This window comes from Salvelinus namaycush, chromosome 7 (genome assembly GCF_016432855.1).
Source record: "Salvelinus namaycush isolate Seneca chromosome 7, SaNama_1.0, whole genome shotgun sequence".
Lineage (NCBI taxonomy): Eukaryota > Metazoa > Chordata > Actinopteri > Salmoniformes > Salmonidae > Salvelinus > Salvelinus namaycush.
Window position 1 is genome coordinate 58,600,314 of NC_052313.1, and position 13,308 is coordinate 58,613,621.

The 13,308-nt window shown below is 49.2% G+C and overlaps 1 protein-coding gene across 1 annotated transcript in view; it reads right to left on the reverse strand.

Moving 5' to 3' along the window:
• LOC120051524 (kinesin heavy chain-like) overlaps nt 1-13,308 on the reverse strand; it is a 40,995-nt gene that overhangs the window by 21,615 nt on the left and 6,072 nt on the right. Inside the window, exons 3-4 of the mRNA XM_038998445.1 lie at nt 752-825; nt 29-133 (exon numbers count right to left, since the gene is read on the reverse strand). Coding sequence (XP_038854373.1) covers nt 29-133; nt 752-825 — 179 coding nt within the window. The remainder of the gene's footprint in view (nt 1-28; nt 134-751; nt 826-13,308) is intronic.

The window sequence follows — 13,308 nt, forward strand, 5'->3', positions numbered from 1 at the left end:
AATAAAGTTGAATTTAACAATTTAATACCTTGATGTGGAACTCGAGGTTCTCGTCCATGGAGTAGATGTGATCGAAGATGTCGTGAGCGATGCGTGGGATGATGCCCATCAGCTGGGGGTCGTGGAGCTTGCCCTGCGACGAGGAACAATACATTACATCACACTCAATACTGATTATTATCACTAAATAGTCTGGGGTCTGGGGAACATCCCTTATAGCCAGCTGTTCTATATAAACTGAATATCTACAGCGGTTCTATATAATATACATCTATACCCCCAAGAAGCAGCTGTTCTATATGCTGTTCTCTATCTACTGCTGGCTTTAGCTGATCCTTGCTGTTCTCAGTGAAGAAGAAACAACTGACACTTTAAAAAGCCATTAACTGCTCGAGGACAAATGCAACCTATAGTGTTGGTGGTCCAGTTGTGTAAATCACCCACACTACAGTACCATAATCTCATCCTAAATCAATTCAGTCTCAGAGAGTAATGAAATTACGCAATATATGTCTGCCCCACGAACTGATCTGATGTGTTTTACTGCTCTTAGAAAGGCTGGACTGAGTTCCAGGGAAATATCCTGTCAGAAGGTGCTCTGCTGAACTGTCTGAGAATAATCCGTTCAGTCGTCTTGGTACCGTGTTCTCAGGGCGTACTGTACCTACAACATATCGGTTGCCTTTAGATCATATATTTCATGTCTCTTTTCATTTCGGCAGGTGCCATTACTACAGAGAATCAGGCTGACCTCCATGGTGTGGGTCTTCCCCGAGGAGGTCTGTCCATAGGCAAAGATGGTTCCATTGTATCCTCCAAGGACGTCTGTGTGAATACAATACAATACAGTTCGACTTTATTTGTCCAGAAATGTGTATTTTTGCTGTCTTGTGTTTTTTTTACCAACCCGCCGGACACCACACATACACAAGGACTGTGGATCAGTCATAATAACACTTATTCTACAAGGGGAAGGACTCACCAGCTGGGCTTAGTCTACCTTCAACAACCTGTCTGGGCTTAGCCTACCTTCAACAACCTGTCTGGGGTTAGCCTACCTTCAACAACCTGTCTGGGGTTAGTCTACCTTCAACAACCTGTCTGGGGTTAGCCTACCTTCAACAACCTGTCTGGGGTTAGTCTACCTTCAACACTCTGTCTGGGGTTAGTCTACCTTCAACAACCTGTCTGGGGTTAGCCTACCTTCAACAACCTGTCTGGGGTTAGCCTACCTTCAACAACCTGTCTGGGGTTAGCCTACCTTCAACACTCTGTCTGGGGTTAGTCTACCTTCAACAACCTGTCTGGGGATAGTCTACCTTCAACAACCTGTCTGGGGTTAGTCTACCTTCAACAATCTGTCTGGGGTTAGCCTACCTTCAACAATCTGTCTGGGGTTAGTCTACCTTCAACAACCTGTCTGGGGTTAGCCTACCTTCAACAACCTGTCTGGGGTTAGCCTACCTTCAACAACCTGTCTGGGGTTAGTCTACCTTCAACAACCTGTCTGGGGTTAGTCTACCTTCAACAATCTGTCTGGGGTTAGCCTACCTTCAACAATCTGTCTGGGGTTAGTCTACCTTCAACAACCTGTCTGGGGTTAGCCTACCTTCAACAACCTGTCTGGGGTTAGCCTACCTTCAACAACCTGTCTGGGGTTAGTCTACCTTCAACAACCTGTCTGGGGTTAGCCTACCTTCAACAACCTGTCTGGGGTTAGCCTACCTTCAACAATCTGTCTGGGGTTAGTCTACCTTCAACAACCTGTCTGGGCTTAGCCTACCTTCAACAACCTGTCTGGGGTTATCCTACCTTCAACAACCTGTCTGGGGTTAGCCTACCTTCAACAACCTGTCTGGGGTTAGTCTACCTTCAACAACCCGTCTGGGGTTAGCCTACCTTCAACAACCTGTCTGGGGTTAGCCTACCTTCAACAATCTGTCTGGGGTTAGTCTACCTTCAACAACCTGTCTGGGCTTAGCCTACCTTCAACAACCTGTCTGGGGTTAGCCTACCTTCAAAAACCTGTCTGGGGTTAGTCTACCTTCAACAACCTGTCTGGGGTTAGTCTACCTTCAACAACCTGTCTGGGGTTAGCCTACCTTCAACAACCTGTCTGGGGTTAGTCTACCTTCAACAACCTGTCTGGGGTTAGCCTACCTTCATCAACCTGTCTGGGGTTAGCCTACCTTCAACAACCTGTCTGGGGTTAGCCTACCTTCAACAACCTGTCTGGGGTTAGTCTACCTTCAACAACCTGTCTGGGCTTAGCCTACCTTCAACAACCTGTCTGGGGTTAGTCTACCTTCAACAACCTGTCTGGGGTTAGTCTACCTTCAACAACCTGTCTGGGGTTAGCCTACCTTCAACAATCTGTCTGGGCTTAGCCTACCTTCAACAACCTGTCTGGGGTTAGTCTACCTTCAACAACCTGTCTGGGCTTAGCCTAACTTCAACAACCTGTCTGGGGTTAGTCTACCTTCAACAACCTGTCTGGGGTTAGCCTACCTTCAACACTCTGTCTGGGGTTAGCCTACCTTCAACAACCTGTCTGGGGTTAGCCTATCTTCAACAATCTGTCTGGGGTTAGCCTACCTTCAACACTCTGTCTGGGGTTAGTCTACCTTCAACAACCTGTCTGGGGTTAGTCTACCTTCAACAATCTGTCTGGGGTTAGCCTACCTTCAACAACCTGTCTGGGGTTAGTCTACCTTCAACAACCTGTCTGGGGTTAGTCTACCTTCAACACTCTGTCTGGGGTTAGCCTACCTTCAACAACCTGTCTGGGGTTAGTCTACCTTCAACAACCTGTCTGGGGTTAGTCTACCTTCAACAACCTGTCTGGGGTTAGCCTACCTTCAACAACCTGTCTGGGCTTAGCCTACCTTCAACAACCTGCCTGGGGTTAGCCTACCTTCAACAACCTGTCTGGGGTTAGCCTACCTTCAACACTCTGTCTGGGGTTAGCCTACCTTCAACAATCTGTCTGGGGTTAGTCTACCTTCAACAACCTGTCTGGGGTTAGTCTACCTTCAACAATCTGTCTGGGGTTAGCCTAACTTCAACACTCTGTCTGGGGTTAGCCTACCTTCAACAACCTGTCTGGGGTTAGCCTACCTTCAACACTCTGTCTGGGGTTAGCCTACCTTCAACAATCTGTCTGGGGTTAGTCTACCTTCAACACTCTGTCTGGGGTTAGCCTACCTTCAACAACCTGTCTGGGGTTAGCCTACCTTCAACACTCTGTCTGGGGTTAGCCTACCTTCAACAACCTGTCTGGGGTTAGTCTATTTTCAACAACCTGTCTGGGCTTAGCCTACCTTCAACACTCTGTCTGGGGTTAGCCTACCTTCAACAATCTGTCTGGGGTTAGCCTACCTTCAACAACCTGTCTGGGGTTAGTCTACCTTCAACAACCTGTCTGGGGTTAGCCTACCTTCAACAACCTGTCTGGGGTTAGTCTACCTTCAACACTCTGTCTGGGGTTAGCCTACCTTCAACAACCTGTCTGGGGTTAGTCTACCTTCAACAACCTGTCTGGGGTTAGCCTACCTTCAACAACCTGTCTGAGGTTAGCCTACCTTCAACAACCTGTCTGGGGTTAGTCTACCTTCAACAACCTGTCTGGGGTTAGCCTACCTTCAACAACCTGTCTGGGGTTAGCCTACCTTCAACAACCTGTCTGGGGTTAGTCTACCTTCAACAACCCGTCTGGGGTTAGCCTACCTTCAACAACCTGTCTGGGGTTAGCCTACCTTCAACAATCTGTCTGGGGTTAGTCTACCTTCAACAACCTGTCTGGACTTAGCCTACCTTCAACAACCTGTCTGGGGTTAGCCTACCTTCAAAAACCTGTCTGGGGTTAGTCTACCTTCAACAACCTGTCTGGGGTTAGTCTACCTTCAACAACCTGTCTGGGGTTAGCCTACCTTCAACAACCTGTCTGGGGTTAGTCTACCTTCAACAACCTGTCTGGGGTTAGCCTACCTTCATCAACCTGTCTGGGGTTAGCCTACCTTCAACAACCTGTCTGGGGTTAGCCTACCTTCAACAACCTGTCTGGGGTTAGTCTACCTTCAACAACCTGTCTGGGCTTAGCCTACCTTCAACAACCTGTCTGGGGTTAGTCTACCTTCAACAACCTGTCTGGGGTTAGTCTACCTTCAACAACCTGTCTGGGGTTAGCCTACCTTCAACAATCTGTCTGGGCTTAGCCTACCTTCAACAACCTGTCTGGGTTAGTCTACCTTCAACAACCTGTCTGGGCTTAGCCTAACTTCAACAACCTGTCTGGGGTTAGTCTACCTTCAACAACCTGTCTGGGGTTAGCCTACCTTCAACACTCTGTCTGGGGTTAGCCTACCTTCAACAACCTGTCTGGGGTTAGCCTATCTTCAACAATCTGTCTGGGGTTAGCCTACCTTCAACAACCTGTCTGGGGTTAGTCTACCTTCAACAACCTGTCTGGGGTTAGTCTACCTTCAACACTCTGTCTGGGGTTAGCCTACCTTCAACAACCTGTCTGGGGTTAGTCTACCTTCAACAACCTGTCTGGGGTTAGTCTACCTTCAACACTCTGTCTGGGGTTAGCCTACCTTCAACACTCTGTCTGGGGTTAGCCTACCTTCAACAACCTGTCTGGGGTTAGCCTACCTTCAACACTCTGTCTGGGGTTAGCCTACCTTCAACAACCTGTCTGGGGTTAGTCCTACTTTCAACAACCTGTCTGGGCTTAGCCTACCTTCAACACTCTGTCTGGGGTTAGCCTACCTTCAACAATCTGTCTGGGGTTAGCCTACCTTCAACAACCTGTCTGGGGTTAGTCTACCTTCAACAACCTGTCTGGGGTTAGCCTACCTTCAACAACCTGTCTGGGGTTAGTCTACCTTCAACACTCTGTCTGGGGTTAGCCTACCTTCAACAACCTGTCTGGGGTTAGTCCTACCTTCAACAACCTGTCTGGGGTTAGCCTACCTTCAACAACCTGTCTGAGGGTTAGCCTACCTTCAACAACCTGTCTGGGGTTAGTCTACCTTCAACAACCTGTCTGGGTTAGCCTACCTTCAACAACCTGTCTGGGTTAGCCTACCTTCAACAATCTGTCTGGGGTTAGTCTACCTTCAACAACCTGTCTGGGGCTTAGCTACCTTCAACAACCTGTCTGGGGTTAGCCTACCTTCAACAACCTGTCTGGGGTTAGTCTACCTTCAACAACCTGTCTGGGGTTAGTCTACCTTCAACAACCTGTCTGGGGTTAGCCTACCTTCAACAACCTGTCTGGGGTTAGTCTACCTTCAACAACCTGTCTGGGGTTAGTCTACCTTCAACAACCTGTCTGGGGTTAGCCTACCTTCAACAACCTGTCTGGGGTTAGTCTACCTTCAACACCTGTCTGGGGTTAGCCTACCTTCAACAACCTGTCTGGGGTTAGTCTACCTTCAACAACCTGTCTGGGGTTAGCCTACCTTCAACAACCTGTCTGGGGTTAGCCTACCTTCAACAACCTGTCTGGGGTTAGTCTACCTTCAACAACCTGTCTGGGGTTAGCCTACCTTCAACAACTTGTCTGGGGTTAGCCTACCTTCAACAACCTGTCTGGGGTTAGCCTACCTTCAACAACCTGTCTGGGGTTAGCCTACCTTCAACAACCTGTCTGGGGTTAGTCTACCTTCAACAACCTGTCTAGGGTTAGTCCTACCTTCAACAATCTGTCTGGGGTTAGCCTACCTTCAACAATCTGTCTTGGGTTAGTCTACCTTCAACAACCTGTCTGGGGTTAGCCTACCTTCAACAACCTGTCTGGGGTTAGCCTACCTTCAACAACCTGTCTGGGGTTAGTCTACCTTCAACAACCTGTCTGGGGTTAGCCTACCTTCAACAACCTGTCTGGGGTTAGCCTACCTTCAACAACCTGTCTGGGGTTAGTCTACCTTCAACAACCTGTCTGGGCTTAGCCTACCTTCAACAACCTGTCTGGGGTTAGCCTACCTTCAACAACCTGTCTGGGGTTAGTCTACCTTCAACAACCTGTCTGGGGTTAGTCTACCTTCAACAACCTGTCTGGGGTTAGCCTACCTTCAACAACCTGTCTGGGGTTAGTCTACCTTCAACAACCTGTCTGGGGTTAGCCTACCTTCATCAACCTGTCTGGGGTTAGCCTACCTTCAACAACCTGTCTGGGGTTAGCCTACCTTCAACAACCTGTCTGGGGTTAGTCTACCTTCAACAACCTGTCTGGGCTTAGCCTAACTTCAACAACCTGTCTGGGGTTAGTCTACCTTCAACAACCTGTCTGGGGTTAGTCTACCTTCAACAACCTGTCTGGGGTTAGCCTACCTTCAACAATCTGTCTGGGCTTAGCCTACCTTCAACAACCTGTCTGGGGTTAGTCTACCTTCAACAACCTGTCTGGGCTTAGCCTACCTTCAACAACCTGTCTGTGGTTAGTCTACCTTCAACAACCTGTCTGGGGTTAGCCTACCTTCAACACTCTGTCTGGGGTTAGCCTACCTTCAACAACCTGTCTGGGGTTAGCCTATCTTCAACAATCTGTCTGGGGTTAGCCTACTTTCAACACTCTGTCTGGGGTTAGTCTACCTTCAACAACCTGTCTGGGGTTAGTCTACCTTCAACAATCTGTCTGGGGTTAGCCTACCTTCAACAACCTGTCTGGGGTTAGTCTACCTTCAACAACCTGTCTGGGGTTAGTCAACCTTCAACACTCTGTCTGGGGTTAGCCTACCTTCAACAACCTGTCTGGGGTTAGTCTACCTTCAACAACCTGTCTGGGGTTAGTCTACCTTCAACAACCTGTCTGGGGTTAGCCTACCTTCAACAACCTGTCTGGGCTTAGCCTACCTTCAACAACCTGTCTGGGGTTAGCCTACCTTCAACAACCTGTCTGGGGTTAGCCTACCTTCAACACTCTGTCTGGGGTTAGCCTACCTTCAACACTCTGTCTGGGGTTAGCCTACCTTCAACACTCTGTCTGGGGTTAGTCTACCTTCAACAACCTGTCTGGGGTTAGTCTACCTTCAACAATCTGTCTGGGGTTAGCCTAACTTCAACACTCTGTCTGGGGTTAGCCTACCTTCAACAACCTGTCTGGGGTTAGCCTAACTTCAACACTCTGTCTGGGGTTAGCCTACCTTCAACAACCTGTCTGGGGTTAGCCTATCTTCAACACTCTGTCTGGGGTTAGCCTACCTTCAACAATCTGTCTGGGGTTAGTCTACCTTCAACACTCTGTCTGGGGTTAGCCTACCTTCAACAACCTGTCTGGGGTTAGCCTACCTTCAACACTCTGTCTGGGGTTAGCCTACCTTCAACAACCTGTCTGGGGTTAGTCTATTTTCAACAACCTGTCTGGGCTTAGCCTACCTTCAACACTCTGTCTGGGGTTAGCCTACCTTCAACAATCTGTCTGGGGTTAGCCTACCTTCAACAACCTGTCTGGGGTTAGTCTACCTTCAACAACCTGTCTGGGGTTAGCCTACCTTCAACAACCTGTCTGGGGTTAGCCTACCTTCAACAATCTGTCTGGGGTTAGCCTACCTTCAACACTCTGTCTGGGGTTAGCCTACCTTCAACAACCTGTCTGGGGTTAGTCTACCTTCAACACTCTGTCTGGGGTTAGTCTACCTTCAACACTCTGTCTGGGGTTAGCCTACCTTCAACAACCTGTCTGGGGTTAGTCTACCTTCAACACTCTGTCTGGGGTTAGCCTACCTTCAACAACCTGTCTGGGGTTAGTCTACCTTCAACAACCTGTCTGGGGTTAGTCTACCTTCAACACTCTGTCTGGGGTTAGCCTACCTTCAACAACCTGTCTGGGGTTAGTCTACCTTCAACAACCTGTCTGGGGTTAGCCTACCTTCAACAACCTGTCTGGGGTTAGCCTACCTTCAACAATCTGTCTGGGGTTAGTCTACCTTCAACAACCTGTCTGGGTTAGTCTACCTTCAACAACCTGTCTGGGCTTAGCCTACCTTCAACAACCTGTCTGGGGTTAGCCTACCTTCAACAACCTGTCTGGGGTTAGTCTACCTTCAACAACCTGTCTGGGGTTAGTCTACCTTCAACAACCTGTCTGGGGTTAGCCTACCTTCAACAACCTGTCTGGGGTTAGTCTACCTTCAACAACCTGTCTGGGGTTAGTCTACCTTCAACAACCTGTCTGGGGTTAGCCTACCTTCAACAACCTGTCTGGGGTTAGTCTACCTTCAACAACCTGTCTGGGGTTAGCCTACCTTCAACAACCTGTCTGGGGTTAGTCTACCTTCAACAACCTGTCTGGGGTTAGCCTACCTTCAACAACCTGTCTGGGGTTAGCCTACCTTCAACAACCTGTCTGGGGTTAGTCTACCTTCAACAACCTGTCTGGGGTTAGCCTACCTTCAACAACTTGTCTGGGGTTAGCCTACCTTCAACAACCTGTCTGGGGTTAGCCTACCTTCAACAACCTGTCTGGGGTTAGCCTACCTTCAACAACCTGTCTGGGGTTAGTCTACCTTCAACAACCTGTCTAGGGTTAGTCTACCTTCAACAATCTGTCTGGGGTTAGCCTACCTTCAACAATCTGTCTTGGGTTAGTCTACCTTCAACAACCTGTCTGGGGTTAGCCTACCTTCAACAACCTGTCTGGGGTTAGCCTACCTTCAACAACCTGTCTGGGGTTAGTCTACCTTCAACAACCTGTCTGGGGTTAGCCTACCTTCAACAACCTGTCTGGGGTTAGCCTACCTTCAACAACCTGTCTGGGGTTAGTCTACCTTCAACAACCTGTCTGGGCTTAGCCTACCTTCAACAACCTGTCTGGGGTTAGCCTACCTTCAACAACCTGTCTGGGGTTAGTCTACCTTCAACAACCTGTCTGGGGTTAGTCTACCTTCAACAACCTGTCTGGGGTTAGCCTACCTTCAACAACCTGTCTGGGGTTAGTCTACCTTCAACAACCTGTCTGGGGTTAGCCTACCTTCATCAACCTGTCTGGGGTTAGCCTACCTTCAACAACCTGTCTGGGGTTAGCCTACCTTCAACAACCTGTCTGGGGTTAGTCTACCTTCAACAACCTGTCTGGGCTTAGCCTAACTTCAACAACCTGTCTGGGGTTAGTCTACCTTCAACAACCTGTCTGGGGTTAGTCTACCTTCAACAACCTGTCTGGGGTTAGCCTACCTTCAACAATCTGTCTGGGCTTAGCCTACCTTCAACAACCTGTCTGGGGTTAGTCTACCTTCAACAACCTGTCTGGGCTTAGCCTACCTTCAACAACCTGTCTGTGGTTAGTCTACCTTCAACAACCTGTCTGGGGTTAGCCTACCTTCAACACTCTGTCTGGGGTTAGCCTACCTTCAACAACCTGTCTGGGGTTAGCCTATCTTCAACAATCTGTCTGGGGTTAGCCTACTTTCAACACTCTGTCTGGGGTTAGTCTACCTTCAACAACCTGTCTGGGGTTAGTCTACCTTCAACAATCTGTCTGGGGTTAGCCTACCTTCAACAACCTGTCTGGGGTTAGTCTACCTTCAACAACCTGTCTGGGGTTAGTCAACCTTCAACACTCTGTCTGGGGTTAGCCTACCTTCAACAACCTGTCTGGGGTTAGTCTACCTTCAACAACCTGTCTGGGGTTAGTCTACCTTCAACAACCTGTCTGGGGTTAGCCTACCTTCAACAACCTGTCTGGGCTTAGCCTACCTTCAACAACCTGTCTGGGGTTAGCCTACCTTCAACAACCTGTCTGGGGTTAGCCTACCTTCAACACTCTGTCTGGGGTTAGCCTACCTTCAACACTCTGTCTGGGGTTAGCCTACCTTCAACACTCTGTCTGGGGTTAGTCTACCTTCAACAACCTGTCTGGGGTTAGTCTACCTTCAACAATCTGTCTGGGGTTAGCCTAACTTCAACACTCTGTCTGGGGTTAGCCTACCTTCAACAACCTGTCTGGGGTTAGCCTAACTTCAACACTCTGTCTGGGGTTAGCCTACCTTCAACAACCTGTCTGGGGTTAGCCTATCTTCAACACTCTGTCTGGGGTTAGCCTACCTTCAACAATCTGTCTGGGGTTAGTCTACCTTCAACACTCTGTCTGGGGTTAGCCTACCTTCAACAACCTGTCTGGGGTTAGCCTACCTTCAACAACCTGTCTGGGGTTAGTCTACCTTCAACACTCTGTCTGGGGTTAGCCTACCTTCAACAACCTGTCTGGGGTTAGCCTACCTTCAACAATCTGTCTGGGGTTAGCCTACCTTCAACACTCTGTCTGGGGTTAGCCTACCTTCAACAACCTGTCTGGGGTTAGTCTACCTTCAACACTCTGTCTGGGGTTAGCCTACCTTCAACACTCTGTCTGGGGTTAGCCTACCTTCAACACTCTGTCTGGGGTTAGCCTACCTTCAACACTCTGTCTGGGGTTAGTCTACCTTCAACACTCTGTCTGGGGTTAGCCTACCTTCAACACTCTGTCTGGGGTTAGCCTACCTTCAACACTCTGTCTGGGGTTAGCCTACCTTCAACAACCTGTCTGGGGTTAGCCTACCTTCAACACTCTGTCTGGGGTTAGCCTACCTTCAACACTCTGTCTGGGGTTAGCCTACCTTCAACAACCTGTCTGGGGTTAGTCTACCTTCAACACTCTGTCTGGGGTTAGCCTACCTTCAACAACCTGTCTGGGGTTAGTCTACCTTCAACAACCTGTCTGGGGTTAGCCTACCTTCAACAACCTGTCTGGGGTTAGTCTACCTTCAACAACCTGTCTGGGGTTAGCCTACCTTCAACACTCTGTCTGGGCTTACCCTACCTTCAACAACCTGTCTGGGGTTAGTCTACCTTCAACAACCTGTCTGGGGTTAGCCTACCTTCAACAACCTGTCTGGGGTTAGTCTACCTTCAACAACCTGTCTGGGGTTAGTCTACCTTCAACAACCTGTCTGGGGTTAGCCTACCTTCAACAACCTGTCTGGGGTTAGCCTACCTTCAACAACCTGTCTGGGGTTAGTCTACCTTCAACAACCTGTCTGGGGTTAGCCTACCTTCAACAACCTGTCTGGGGTTAGTCTACCTTCAACAACCTGTCTGGGCTTAGCCTACCTTCAACAACCTGTCTGGGGTTAGTCTACCTTCAACAACCTGTCTGGGGTTAGCCTACCTTCAACAACCTGTCTGGGGTTAGCCTACCTTCAACAACCTGTCTGGGGTTAGTCTACCTTCAACAACCTGTCTAGGGTTAGTCTACCTTCAACAATCTGTCTGGGGTTAGCCTACCTTCAACAATCTGTCTGGGGTTAGTCTACCTTCAACAACCTGTCTGGGGTTAGCCTACCTTCAACAACCTGTCTGGGGTTAGCCTACCTTCAACAACCTGTCTGGGGTTAGTCTACCTTCAACAACCTGTCTGGGGTTAGCCTACCTTCAACAACCTGTCTGGGGTTAGCCTACCTTCAACAATCTGTCTGGGGTTAGTCTACCTTCAACAACCTGTCTGGGCTTAGCCTACCTTCAACAACCTGTCTGGGGTTAGCCTACCTTCAACAACCTGTCTGGGGTTAGTCTACCTTCAACAACCTGTCTGGGGTTAGTCTAGCTTCAACAACCTGTCTGGGGTTAGCCTACCTTCAACAACCTGTCTGGGGATAGTCTACCTTCAACAACCTGTCTGGGGTTAGCCTACCTTCATCAACCTGTCTGGGGTTAGCCTACCTTCAACAACCTGTCTGGGGTTAGCCTACCTTCAACAACCTGTCTGGGGTTAGTCTACCTTCAACAACCTGTCTGGGCTTAGCCTACCTTCAACAACCTGTCTGGGGTTAGTCTACCTTCAACAACCTGTCTGGGGTTAGTCTACCTTCAACAACCTGTCTGGGGTTAGCCTACCTTCAACAATCTGTCTGGGCTTAGCCTACCTTCAACAACCTGTCTGGGGTTAGTCTACCTTCAACAACCTGTCTGGGCTTAGCCTACCTTCAACAACCTGTCTGGGGTTAGTCTACCTTCAACAACCTGTCTGGGGTTAGCCTACCTTCAACACTCTGTCTGGGGTTAGCCTACCTTCAACAACCTGTCTGGGGTTAGCCTATCTTCAACAATCTGTCTGGGGTTAGCCTACCTTCAACACTCTGTCTGGGGTTAGTCTACCTTCAACAACCTGTCTGGGGTTAGTCTACCTTCAACAATCTGTCTGGGGTTAGCCTACCTTCAACAACCTGTCTGGGGTTAGTCTACCTTCAACAACCTGTCTGGGGTTAGCCTACCTTCAACAATCTGTCTGGGGTTAGTCTACCTTCAACACTCTGTCTGGGGTTAGCCTACCTTCAACAACCTGTCTGGGGTTAGCCTACCTTCAACACTCTGTCTGGGGTTAGCCTACCTTCAACAACCTGTCTGGGGTTAGTCTATTTTCAACAACCTGTCTGGGCTTAGCCTACCTTCAACAACCTGTCTGGGGTTAGCCTACCTTCAACAACCTGTCTGGGCTTAGCCTACCTTCAACAACCTGTCTGGGCTTAGCCTACCTTCAACAACCTGTCTGGGGTTAGTCTACCTTCAACAACCTGTCTGGGGTTAGCCTACCTTCAACAACCTGTCTGGGGTTAGCCTACCTTCAACAACCTGTCTGGGGTTAGCCTACCTTCAACAACCTGTCTGGGGTTAGCCTACCTTCAACAACCTGTCTGGGGTTAGCCTACCTTCAACAACCTGTCTGGGGTTAGTCTATCTTCAACAACCTGTCTGGGGTTAGCCTACCTTCAACAACCTGTCTGGGGTTAGCCTACCTTCAACAACCTGTCTGGGGTTAGCCTACCTTCAACAACCTGTCTGGGGTTAGCCTACCTTCAACAACCTGTCTGGGGTTAGCCTACCTTCAACAACCTGTCTGGGGTTAGTCTACCTTCAACAACCTGTCTGGGGTTAGCCTACCTTCAACAATCTGTCTGGGGTTAGCCTACCTTCAACAACCTGTCTGGGGTTAGTCTACCTTCAACAACCTGTCTGGGGTTAGTCTAGCTTCAACAACCTGTCTGGGGTTAGCCTACCTTCAACAACCTGTCTGGGGATAGTCTACCTTCAACAACCTGTCTGGGGTTAGCCTACCTTCATCAACCTGTCTGGGGTTAGCCTACCTTCAACAACCTGTCTGGGGTTAGCCTACCTTCAACAACCTGTCTGGGGTTAGTCTACCTTCAACAACCTGTCTGGGCTTAGCCTACCTTCAACAACCTGTCTGGGGTTAGTCTACCTTCAACAACCTGTCTGGGGTTAGTCTACCTTCAACAACCTGTCTGGGGTTAGCCTACCTTCAACAATCTG